This window comes from Ambystoma mexicanum, chromosome 2p, assembly GCF_040938575.1.
Source record: "Ambystoma mexicanum isolate Mex_15411 chromosome 2p, UKY_AmexF1_1, whole genome shotgun sequence".
In the NCBI taxonomy this organism is placed as follows: Eukaryota; Metazoa; Chordata; class Amphibia; order Caudata; family Ambystomatidae; genus Ambystoma; species Ambystoma mexicanum.
In genome coordinates this window covers 151,233,462-151,246,099 of record NC_090923.1, presented here as the reverse complement: position 1 = coordinate 151,246,099, position 12,638 = coordinate 151,233,462, and the positions used below count along the sequence as shown (strand labels likewise).

The following is a 12,638-nucleotide window of genomic DNA, read 5'->3' as shown; positions in this document are numbered from 1 at the left end:
AAATGGGATTTCTCCTGAGGTCAGGGTCTCACAACCTGCCCCTCAAGAGCCTCTGTCTTTGAGTCTGACCCAGGGGAGTAGTTCTGGATTGGGCACGACCAAGAAGCCTCAACTGCCCCTTGGTTAGCCTTCTGGATGTACAGGTTCCCCACCACACTGCAGCCTCTCTGGTGCCAGTGTCCTGGCAGTCTTTCCCACTCCAAGCTTCCAGGGTTGCTTATGCTCTGGCTCCTTCCTCCTATCTTCTCTGCTTCCTACAGCATCCGCAGCTCACTCAGAGTGTGTCTGTGTGTCTGACCTTTTAGCCTCTTTGAAAGAGTTGATTGGAGTCAGGTATGAGTAGTTGTCCCTCTCTGCCTGACTCTCCCCACCCCATTATCGGGACAACATGGAGACTTCCGATAGGAATCCATTGCTCATTGATTGCTATGGGTAATCCTCATGGCTACCATCTGCCTCTTCTTCGTCCCAGTAGCTGGACTTCTAGAATGGAAGTAGGGATTGTGTGAGTTGTAGGTTTTCCTGTAAACCATGGAAAAACGATGTAGGTTTTCATCAGGATCAGTTGAGTAAATGTATTGTGATGGGTGAATGGATTTTCTATTGGGGTTTACTTTGCCTGGTCGCTTTTTCCTTTTCCTTACAGAAAGGTACTGGAGTATGACAATATCCCATGACAAGTGAGGGGATGTCAGGTAGGGGTGTATCGGAACGGGAGGAATACCATGTCTTGCCCGAGGGCATGTCTCCCATAGACCCCAGGGATCGCCTGCCCCAGGGGATCCTCCCTCGCTCGTCCGCCCCTAGGGTTGGGATTCAAGAGTGATGGCCCTCTCCTGGCTACCTGAACAAAGGATCCCTGGGAATAGCCTGGGAGAAATGCCTCTGGTTTCTCACACCTCGCCTGTCGGAAGCCTCCTTCTCCCACACTGCCAATCTCCTTCACCGTCATGCGAAAGATGAAGCGTGTGTCAGTTGCTGCTTTTGCTTCCTCTTTCATCCCTGTCCCCTTCTTTGGATTCTCCCCTTGACTCTGTCCTAACTAGTCTCCATCTCCCCATCACCAATGCCCTGGACATCCTTGCCTCGGTCATGAGAATTTGCATGAAGCCTGCCACCAAATGCACCTCTTGATATGACTCTGACTTGGCACTTTGAAACAAAAATGCAAAGTGGCAGAGAGAAAGTGGCAGACATCTAGCTCATCCCCTGACAAACTGGCCTGCCGCCTACTCCAGAGGCAATACCGACTCCTCATCTGCTCCAAAAAAAAGAGCTCATGTCCTAGCTCACATCTCTATAACCACAAACAACAAGGCTGAACTATTTAAAATCTACAAACAACCCACCCATCCTACCACTGTCTCCTCTTCTCCTCTCCTCTACTCTCCCCCCCAGGCCTCATGCTCTGCATAGGCCTCACACTTTTGCTCCAAAACTGACATCCTGTCCTTTCGGTCATCTGCTTCCTCTTCCCAAACCCCTCCTCCTTCCACCTCTTCTGATTCCCCCTCACCCCCATACTCTCCTCCCTCTCACCCATTGCACCAGATGAGATCGCTAGAGTTGTTCACTCTATGAAAGTCCCCTCTAAACAGGTGCTCCCCTGCTCCTCCACAACCATCAAGGACAACATAGACATTCTTGACCCTGCCATGGCTGACCTCTGCCACCACTCTTTTGCCCCAGGCTCTTTCCCTCAACCTCTGAAGCACTCCCTTGTGCACCTTCTCCTAAAAAAACATCTGCTGACCCCTCTTGCCTGGCTAACTAGTGACCTATATCTATCACCCCTTTCTTGGGCAAACTCATGCAGAAGCTGGTCATCCCCCAACTGGCCCTCCACACCGAAATGGCTGGCTGCCTCCATGACAGAGGCACTGAAACCGCCCTCCTGTATACCCGTGAAGACCTACTCTCCAATCTGGACTCAAACTCTCCATCTGTGATGATCCTCCTCGATCTCGTCTCTGCCTTTGACACGGTCAACCACTCCATCCTTATAAACCGTCTCTGTGATACCCTTGGCATCACGGACAGGGCACTGGCGTGGCTTACAACTTTCCTCTCTAACAGACCCTCCCAAGTTCAAATGGGTTCGGTTTCTGTCTTCCAACTCACTCTCTACTTGTGGCATCCCTCAGGGCTCTATTATATCGCCATGAGGTTTCAACATCTACCTTATTTCTTTAGCACACCTGATCTCCACCTACTTTCCTCACTTCCAGTGTTACACAGATTACACACATCTCTATCTATCTATATTTATGTTTGTATAGTGCCGTTTGCCCGCAGGCCTCAGGGCGCTCACATGGACGGTGACAAAATACATGAAACATAGACGCAGCAGGGTTCTAATGTTCTAGAAGGAAATTGGTGTTAGGATGGCTATGCTGTCCCTCCGTCGAACAGCCAGGTCTTCAGTTGTTTTTTGAAAATAGTGATAGACGCACTGTTCTTAAGGTCAGGGGGAGGGAGGGAGTTCCAGATTGTGGGTGCCCAGAAGTTGAAATTGGTTCCACCAACTCTTTTTAGAATCTGTCGTGGCTCATGCAATGCTTGATTTCTGTTAGAACAAAGGTTTCTTCTAATCAGGGCTTTTTTATCTTACCAACAAAATAATTTGGTGCATTTCCTGATAAGCATTTGAATTCCAGAACTGCACCTTTAAATGTAAAACTCTGTTCAACGGGAAGCCAGTGTAACTTTCTCCTGGCTGATGAGATCTTAGAGCGTCGACTTATGCCAAATACGGGCCGGACAGCTCTATTCTGTATGGTTTGCAGTACACATCAGTAGGCTGTTGCAATACTCTAGTTTTGAATTTACAACAGCCCCGGCAATCATAGCTATGTTTTGTTCTGTCAAATAAGGGTGAACTTGCCACAGTAGGTTTGAGTAGAATGCACATGCCAATTTTAAATATGAGGTGTGCATCTTGAATGATAAATGGGGGTCAAAGAAACACCCCAAGAGTTTTTACATGATCTGATACCAGGATGTTATTATTATTCATTTTGAAACTTTTATACCGATCATCTCGTTTTTTTTTTAGCTTTTGAGGGGTTCCAACTATTAGTATTTGCATTTTTTCTTCATTTAAAGCTAAGGAGTTTGTCGCCATCCATTTTTGAATTGCGCCAAACACCTCTTTAACTGTTAGAAGCATGTCACCCCGGAGCTTTGAAAAGATGTTAAAGAGTAAGGGGGACAGACATGAGCCCTGAGGAACACCACATATTATGGTGTTTTTTTTAGGAGATGTCCCTTTTCGAATGCTTTCCCCTACCTCCTCCTCTTCCTGCCTTATACCTGACTGCCTGACTGCCTGACTGCTATTCAGGCATGGTGCTCTGCCAATGATCTCTGCCTCAATGCCAGCAAGACTGAGCTCCCTCTCATTGGGACGCCTGTTGGCAGCTTCCCCCTCACTCTCTGGCCAGACTCCTTGGGTCACCTCCCCTCAACAACTTGTGAGGCAAAAAACCTTGGGATCATCTTTGACTCCACTCTCCCCTTCTCTCCACACATCTATGAGCTTGCCAAGAGGTCCACCTTACAGCTGCATCTCCTTAGGGACACTGTACCCTTCCTAACCTTCCCCAGAAGCTCAATGTCTGCAGAGCCCCGGATCTCTCTAAACTTGATTACTGCAACAGCCTCTTCCTCAACCTTCCTCTTTCCTCTTTCCACCCTTCGCCGCCTCCAACTAATCCAGAATAGGGATTCTGCCCAGGGACCGCATCTCTCCAGCCCCAAAATCTCTCCACTGGCTCCTGGTGACTGCAAGAATCAAATTCAAAACTCTCTGCATCATTCACAAGGCTTTCTGGGGCCTGGGACCTCTCTACATCCAGCTTTCCATCCCTAAATACCGCCCAGCCAGAATCCTTCTGTCCTCTGGCTCCAACTCTCTACAGGTCTGACGTTTCTACAAGCAGAGAGTGGGAGGTACTTCCCTCTCCTCAGCTGGCGCCTCCCTCTGGATCAGCTTCTCTCTCCCCATCAGACTTGAGCCGTATCTTCTTAAGTTCTGGAAACCTCTCAAGACCTTCCCTTTCTCCTCTTCCTCCCAACTCCCTTCCCTTGCTAAACTCTCCACCTGCTGCTGTGACTGGGGCCTGGTCCCTTCTGAGTCATACAGGGACCAAACCACCCCCCTACCAGTTTTTCCCAGCATCCTTCATCAGCACTTGCCTAGGTCTCCCTTTCCCGGACTATCCCTACCCAGTCTGCCTGCCCACTGCACTTAGCCTCCCCCCCTTCTCTCCTATGGCACTAACAGCCTTGGCCTGTACAGCACTCACTCCCTCCCCCGTGGGGGTCCCACCACTTTTGCACTTCTCCCTCTACCTCCCACCCCCATGGCACTTTTCCCCAAACACTTGCACAGTAAAATTGTCACAAGGCCAATATAACCGTCTCTTTTTTCTTGTTGCTGTTTTTCGTATGATATCCCATGTTCCCCCTCCCCCCTTCTTTGCAGAGTTCCATTAATCAGGGTTTGTGTTGGTAGTGCAAAGTCACTTTTCAGCAGTGCAAAAGTCACTTTTCAACAGTGCAAAAGTCACTTTTCAACAGTGCAAAAAATTCCATGAATCTGGCCCTTATTACTCATCTGCATCTCTGGCCTACAAGTCACTTGAGGGCCAATAATTAATTACTGACCGGGTCTGGGGACAATTACATTAAGCTACATTATTAATGCCCTACTACATTCCTTAAAGGTATACATTGAAAGAAAGATCTACCCATAGTTCTAAGATACCAACTTCCCCCTGTTCTCTCCTGTATTTACAGATCATCTGCATTAAATTGCTTCCACTCTCTCACACACCCACTACACATGGCCTTCTGAGCGATCAGTCATGCGGTTGCAGTCATATCATTTGACACTTACGTCTTCGTGGCGTTTGGACTCTTCACATTTGGCATTGAGGTTGTTCTGCTTTCTTTGAGAGAATCCGGGATCTGCATCTGTAGGTTGGACGGTTGCCTGTACAATCCTGAACAAAAATTATGCAATTGTCAAAGCAAGTCCTTTTCGACATTAAACTCCTCAAATGAAGAAAACAGTTGATTGTCTATGAAGCACCACTTTCCAATAGACACAAGAATAAAGCAATTGTAAGCAGACACAGCAGCAATGAAACAATCATTGGAAGGAATCTCTCTGAAGACTCGGTTTAGTGTATGGGGAGGTCCCTCGCAGACCTTGGTTTCTCATACGCGTCCTTGACTCCCATAGGGTCACTATGGTCAAAAAGGCAAGGTACAACTCTAAGGTGGGTATGTGAGGTAACACAAAATAGGTGAACACTGTTACTTGGAATAAAAAGAATGGCCACACTGACTTAGTAAAAATATAATTTACTATAGTTCTTACTGGTAAGTATGGAAACAGCATTTACAAGGTAGGTAAGTATTCCCTTTAGAATGCAAAAAGATACATAGGATCAATGAGTAGTTTAGTAACATCAAACTTAAACGTGAACACGTGGTTCTGTGATAATGGTAGGATGCCACAGTTCTCTTGCATGGGTCGACCGGGTCAAAGCTAATCTCCTGCTTGTCGTTCCTAATATCTCTATAGTCTTTAATATTCATAAGTAGCAACACATCCTTTGATGAGAATCTCCATTTTCTAGAATGCGGGTTCTTCATGGTCAGTGCTTCTTTAGAGGACGAACAATGTTTTAACAAAAATGCCTAAAGTTGCAACAGCTCTTCGTTTGGGATTTCTATGTTGTTTCAGACCACACCTTTGATACAAGTTCCAATGTATCAGAAGTGGTACTCTAATGAAGGTTGATTGCTGCAATTCAGTGAGTGAGCTGATTCTCCAGAAAAAATACCAATGCCATTATTCACATAAAGGCTCAGCTGTGCGACCTTTTTATTTCCTGACCCAGTTCAGGGGTCTAGAGAGTTCTTGCCTCCACAACAGCAAAGAGTTACTGACAAAGACTTGTAATCATTCTCAGTAGACCAAGTGGACAGTGTAGTGGTCTACAGTGAGAGAATCACCTATGGAGGGAGCATAGAGGTGCCAATAATCTCTGGTGGCCAGGTTAGCCGCCAGGTGTGTAATGTGACCCCTGGACATGGAAAATGGAGTATCCCCTAGAGCATCATTAGCCACTTCTTGAACCCATGGCATTCATTTGCTATGCAGTAACCTCTGGAGATTGTCTATATGGCTTATCGTTAATGTGTCAAATTCTAAATGATTTCCAATTAGAATCATTGATTGCAGCTGCGTTATCCTAAAATTGAACTTTAGAAAGAAAGATGCCCTGCTCTTTCCTATTCAAACAAAAACACCCAAAATTGACTAAACATAACAGAACCATTGAGATTTTCTCCCAAAATCCTTCAGTAAGCCAAATCCCTAGGCTTCACTATCGAAAACATTTACATGTAAAGATCAAATAATGAACTTACTAAACGAAGCCATTTATCAATTGCACCTACAAGGAAAGATCAACTCTTCCATAGGATCTCCTGACATCCAAAACACTGTACACGTCTTGGATCTCTCAATTGGGTTAATGCTGTACCACTAGCTGTGACTCCGATCAGAGAAGCTCTGAACAGTGTGATAAGGCTTATAACAGGAGCCAGAAAATACATCACCAATCATCTCATCAATTTGCTTTGCTTACCATGGGATGGGAATATTTTATTTAAGATTCTTTGTACAACCTTTGAAATCTGTTGTCTTCAGCAACCACCTTATCTACATGATGAACTAACCTTCACAGGGTTATTTCACTCAACAAGAAGTAAACCATGACTTTGTGGACATTCTTTGGATCGTTAAATCTAAAGCCACACATCAATAATTCTCATGTATCGCCCTGGGTGGACCTGAAAGCATCAATAGATGCCTCACAAATCTTTTCTTTCTTCTCTCTTCTCCCTGAAACGTCTACAAAATATAAAACCTTCCATCTCCCTGGCACACAAAGGTGCGCTGTGAATAGGGGATATACCCAGGGGTTACTAGTATGGTTCAGGGGAAGCAGAGGAGCTGGAATTATAATGGAGGCAGCAGGGAAGGAGAGAACTTCGGAGGTGGAGGAAGAGCTCAGTGGAGCAACCACTAATGGGCGATGTATTTTTGGAAGAGTAGAATCTTTATGTCCTTTCTGAAGTGTAGGATGGAGAGAGCTAGTTTTATCTGCCTTGGTAACATGTTCCAGAGACTCACAGCAGGAAAAGTCGTCCCCAGTATATGCACTGCAACCCCAGTCCTAACCCCTAAACAAGTCTACTTTAACCCGTTAATGGAAGAAACTAGATTTACTCTGCTACAAAGCCTACATGTTTCAGCAGCAAGACTAACTGCTGAGGTCAATCAACAAGACCACTTTCGCCCAATATTCCAATAACAACAAATCAAGGAAAAAGAAATTCAAGTTTTTGGTGCTGGTCCACAAAAAAATGCATGTAAAGACCCACAATATCTTGTTCTCTCTCTTCCCCAAAAACATTTAAGCTTCCAACAAAATGTTTGTTCCCTCTACGCGGAGGGTAAAAGGTTTGCAGTAAGTGGTAAGAGGTGTTTTTCTATACGGCTTGTCCCCCAACCTTTTTGGGGCAGTACAAACCTTTTCAAATTTGTTCTTAGCTTTAAAAGATGGCTCTTCGATCAGGGAGTCAACTGACAATATCCTCACACCATTCATATTCCCAGGCACCTCGAAGCCTCACCACAATAGGTTACACCTTACAAATTCATAAAATTAAATATGCATAAAATAAAATTGACAACTCATCCATTTTAGAAATATTTCTTCATGTACCTCAATTGATCAGAATTTTCTCCAACTACACTGTTTTTTTCTGCATCCCCCCTTCCTCTTGTTCCTTTGCTGCTTTCCTCTTCTTTGCATCGCCAGCCTTGTCATAATTCCAGAACATGCTGCTATCCATCTTCTGCCATACACTTAAAGAAATATTTAAGCAATATAACCCAAGGAGGGGGGGGTCGTTCCCGGTTAGGGTGTCAGTTACAAGCCTGAGCGAAGCAAGAGCTTTAACGAAAGGCCCAGGGCATTACCTGACTGACAATTAACCCCTCTGAGGGTTATATTGCTATTAGACCCTGACACATTGTAACAGGGAACTAATAGTGTATTTTTCTCAAGTTGAGAAACGGCGCGTTAACCGTTTCTCAACTCGAGAAAAACTACCAAAATGATGGGCACCATGGATTGGGGAGAAGGAAACTACAGGTAGTACCTTCTTCCTTTCCATGGCGGCTGAACAGGAATTTTGAAAGGTACACTTTCAACAAATGTAGTCAGCTGCTGCCTTTGGACCACAAACGAAGATAGCACACTAATGGTTCGCCAAGTTCTCAGACGACGAAGCGATACAGCTGAGGATAACAGAGGGCTGCTCATTGTCGGTGCTTCACAAGCACCTTTTAAAATAATCTCTGTCACTCGAAGAAATACAAATGTTAGTACGCATCTGCTGAAGGTTCGAAATACAAGTCACAGAAACTGAAAAGCCAAAAGAGGGTGCGAAGATTGCCAATATACAAGCCAAATATGATGGAGCGATAGGCAAACAATATAGCAAGGACAGAACACAACAGCAATATGCACCCCAACAGGATCTAGGAAAATGCATGTGTTACAGGTGTGGGTTTTCAGTCCCAGATAGGGGGCAGTACCTGGTTATAAGCGACAATGCGGGTGAGGAAACCCCCTCCAAGTGGTGTGCAGTGAAGGGGTGCTCCACCCGGCAACAAACACCCCACCCGAAAATGCGGAATGATCCAAGCAGTGGAAGAGGCACACCAAAATGAGCTTGAATGGCAATATGAACAACCAGATGGATACTACAGCGAGCACAACCAATTGCCAGAAGCAGAGAGAGGAGACAAAGATAGGTGGCACTACAAATAAGATTCTCTGCGAACGGAAGGGAATGTGAGAACATGCTGTGTGTGCCGTTTGGTGATAAGTGGGAGGAACGTGTTGTATCCTAATACTTTGGGGTGACCTTAAGAACATACTTCCTTAATAGAAGTGGCTCTGGAAAGACTGGAGGGAAAAAGGAGGGCCAGTTGAGGAGAGTGTTAGGACAGTTTTTCTGAAGTCCAAGTAAGGGCTTAGTAAAAGCATTCAACTGAGAGAGTAGAAGACTACACTCTTAGTATAAGGCTGTACCTACTGAGTAGATGGTAGCATAGACAGAGGAGCCAGGCTTATTTTAGGAGGGAAAGAGGGCTGTAGGAAGGTACAAAGAACTTGTTATATACCAAGAGTTCAACAGAAACACTGACAACCAGAAGTATTCTAAAAAGGTTTATGATAAATACAAGTTAGGCCAAGATAAATGTTTGGGGGGGTAAGAACTTGGTGATAGAATCATAAACACATTATAAAAACACAACACAATGCTTTAAGGTACCTTAAACAAAGGTATAGAGGAGGAAGGATGGCGCAGGGGCAATGCGTTCCTCTTGGAAGCAAGACAACGCAGCTCAACACATGTTTGAATCTCGATCTTGCACTTAGAAGCCTCTCACTGGTATTAAGCGCGTTATAAAAGAACAAGTATAATAATACTAATATAATGAACCTTTTTCAGAAAACTAACAGTATTTCTAGGCAAGTCAGACCATATCAAACATATTTAGTATATGACACACCTATTCATCGGGAGTAAAACCATAAGTTACTCTCTGATTAGTTTCAGTATTACAAGGCTAGTAGACCCTAGCAGTTGTGCATTGACACTCAGTTAAGGAATCACTTAGTAAACCAACCTGCGAGTATACTTTTCTGACTAGAGGAACACTCATTCAAGGAACAGTATAAACCTATAACCACATTGAGGATAACACACAGTTGTACTAGGTGAGTAAGATCTTTTGGTGTAATATACAATTACAGTTGCTTTTCAGCTCATTGGAACACAGACTAAGGTAAACGAGAACTCTTTACACTCATTTAGGATTGCACCAGGCAGACCAAGGTCAGCTACACCTAAAGAACAATTTTTAAGAATGGCACACTGCGGGGGCGCTCGAGAGGCAGCGACCATGATGGCCGCCGCTTTCGGAGCTCTGTTGCTAGCATCCAGGAGGAGGAGGCCTGCATATTCCTTGGCCCTGATATGAGCCTTCCTAAGTGCTGAGGGATGGCGTGAGACACTGGCGACCCCAGAACTGTGGTGGGAAGCCGGGAGCTGCCCGTGGCACTGAGGGACAGACCAGCAAGTGCTTGCACCACCCCGCGTCCCTGCAGGGAGATGAGGGTTTTACAGTCGCGGAGGAGAGAGCCGTACCAGGGGGAGCCGGCATCCTGATACCACCCAGGGCAGTCCTGAGTGGCTGCTGCTCTGGGGGGAGGAGCTCTGCTGTGGCGCTGATGGGGATACGGTGCAGGAGGCGGACCCAGAGGCCTGGCCTGTGGCTCCCCTGCCGCCGCCCCGAGCTAAAGTGCTGATTGCGTGAGACTGAGGCAGTGTGCCTTGCCAATTACATGGAGTGGAATTAGCCATCCCCGGCTGGGGAGTGCGTGGATGCCAGAGGGTAGACCGGACTGACTGCTGTGGGAGCCTCCACCCCTCCCCCACTGCACAAGTTGTGAAGGAGTGGAGAGGTGCTGCAGGGTGCTGTGCAGAGAGAGTGATTGAGGACTCCAGAGGGGGGATTTGAAGCGCAGCAGGGTAGCCTGGTGACCAATGGGGTGTTCGCATTGGTCAAAAGGAGACACAGCGTTTGGTGAGGACTGGTGTCGCAGAGCCATGGTGCATGTATGCGACCCTGGACCTGTTGGTGGATACCTGGGACGATAAATTAAAAGGCAGACATTCCCCTTCAGTGAGCTAAGAGCCCGGTGCAGTCCCGGGTGGTGAATCTTTTTTGGAGACGACCCAGCTGCTACAGAGCAATGGTCTTTATTCACGCTAATGCTAAGAGTGGTAAGTGGCTGGCTTGGGTGTCTACAGAGTCTCTGAGAGAGGGAGCACAGAAGCCACTGTAGCCTCTCTCGGACAGGATGGCTTGGTCCGCTTGAACAACAAAGCAGTGCCTGATCAGCTGGCACTATGCACAGGATCTGCCGGCGCAGCTCTGGCAGTGGTCAGCGGCTATTGGACATCCCGGGGCTGACCACTGCTGAAAGGCCCAGAAGGAAGCTGTGGTGAAGTACAGTCAATGAATGGCAAAGGGTGGTAAAAAGTAGGGTCACCTGCAAATCACACAAAAGGAAGGGCTGGCACTGCACAAGGGCACCATGGCTGTGCCAAGACCGGCTGGAGGAGAGAGTGAGGTGGTCCCCAAGTTAGGTATACATTCCCCCCGAGAATGTTGGGTGGCAGCCCTCCAATTTGAGCCTGTTGCTTGCCGAAACGAAGAACCGTTTCGCGGCTGTGAATACCAAGCTGGATGGCATGGAATACTAAATGGATAGAATGCAGGAGAAAATAGAGAAAGAGAGTGGTCGACTCTGGGAGGCTGAGCACAGAGTGGGAGTGCTTTAAGATACAAGCGGCGAGGACGCGGCTGCTGTTCGTGACCTGCATAAGGTGGTGAAGGAAATAAGACATAAGAACAACGATTTGGAGGAGCGTTCATGTCGCAATAATGTCAGGGTGATGGGGATCCAGGTTGGGGATGTTAATGGAAAACAGGTTCACATGTGGCATAAAGTCAATGCTGAGTGCATATAATGTTTTTTTGGGTGTTCTGAACACTGGGGGGGGGGTCATCTGTGGTGCTTTCAGATCCTCCAAATCGGATCAGGCTGGGGAGAACAAATAGTCTTGCCCATGGGAACAATGGCTGGAGCCAAGGGCTCTGATACTTGCCCTTTACTTAGTTGGAATGTGCAGGGCCTTAACAATCATGCAAAAATGCGCAAAGTGGTGGCATATGGTGAGCGTCACAGGGACAACATTTTATTTCTCCAAGAGATGCACTTGACAGGAGGGCTGAACAGCGGCGTTGCAAGATCTTGCCAAATTGTATACATCCTTTTCCTCCTACACACGAGGCGTTATGATTCTTATTCACAAATCGCTCGGATTTAAGCTCTTAGAGAAGGAATGCGACCCTGAGGGGAGGTATGTTCTAGTTACAGCGGTGTAGGCTACGTGGCTCATTACACTGGTTAATGTGTCCAAAACAAATATGGAGGACCCTGGTTTCTACATGGCCTTATGGGTGAGGTGCAGGAAATATGCGCATACACAGCTGGTTGTGGCTGGGGGTCTGAATGCAGTCCTACACATAGGACTGGATAGATCCTCAGTGTGTGTGAGGTCGGAGTCAGCAGTCACCTGGGCGATCCAAGGCAGAATGGAAGACCTGGGGATAGTAGATATATGGAGGACACTACACCCGGGAGAACGTGAATATTCCTTCTACTCCTCTGTTCATGACATGAGCACGCGCATAGACTATATATTAACCATTGCGGCCCTGACCAGCAGTAGTTCATCTTGTACTATGCTTCCATCCAAGAACCCTCTCCGATCACTCCCCGTTGGTGATGCAGTTCCGCCTGGCTGGAATGTGTATCGTGCGACCGCACTGGCGGTTTAAGGGCCATGCTCTCCTGCACATAGTATATCGCAGTGGAGTGCAGGACATTATTTAATCGTAATTTGTG

The 12,638-nt window shown here is 46.7% G+C and overlaps 1 protein-coding gene across 1 annotated transcript in view; it reads right to left on the bottom strand.

Annotated features, from left to right (window-relative positions):
* Nucleotides 1-12,638, bottom strand: part of CFAP100 (cilia and flagella associated protein 100) — a 260,512-nt gene that overhangs the window by 106,507 nt on the left and 141,367 nt on the right. Inside the window, exon 10 of the mRNA XM_069643397.1 lies at nucleotides 4,901-5,006. Coding sequence (XP_069499498.1) covers nucleotides 4,901-5,006 — 106 coding nt within the window. The remainder of the gene's footprint in view (nucleotides 1-4,900; nucleotides 5,007-12,638) is intronic.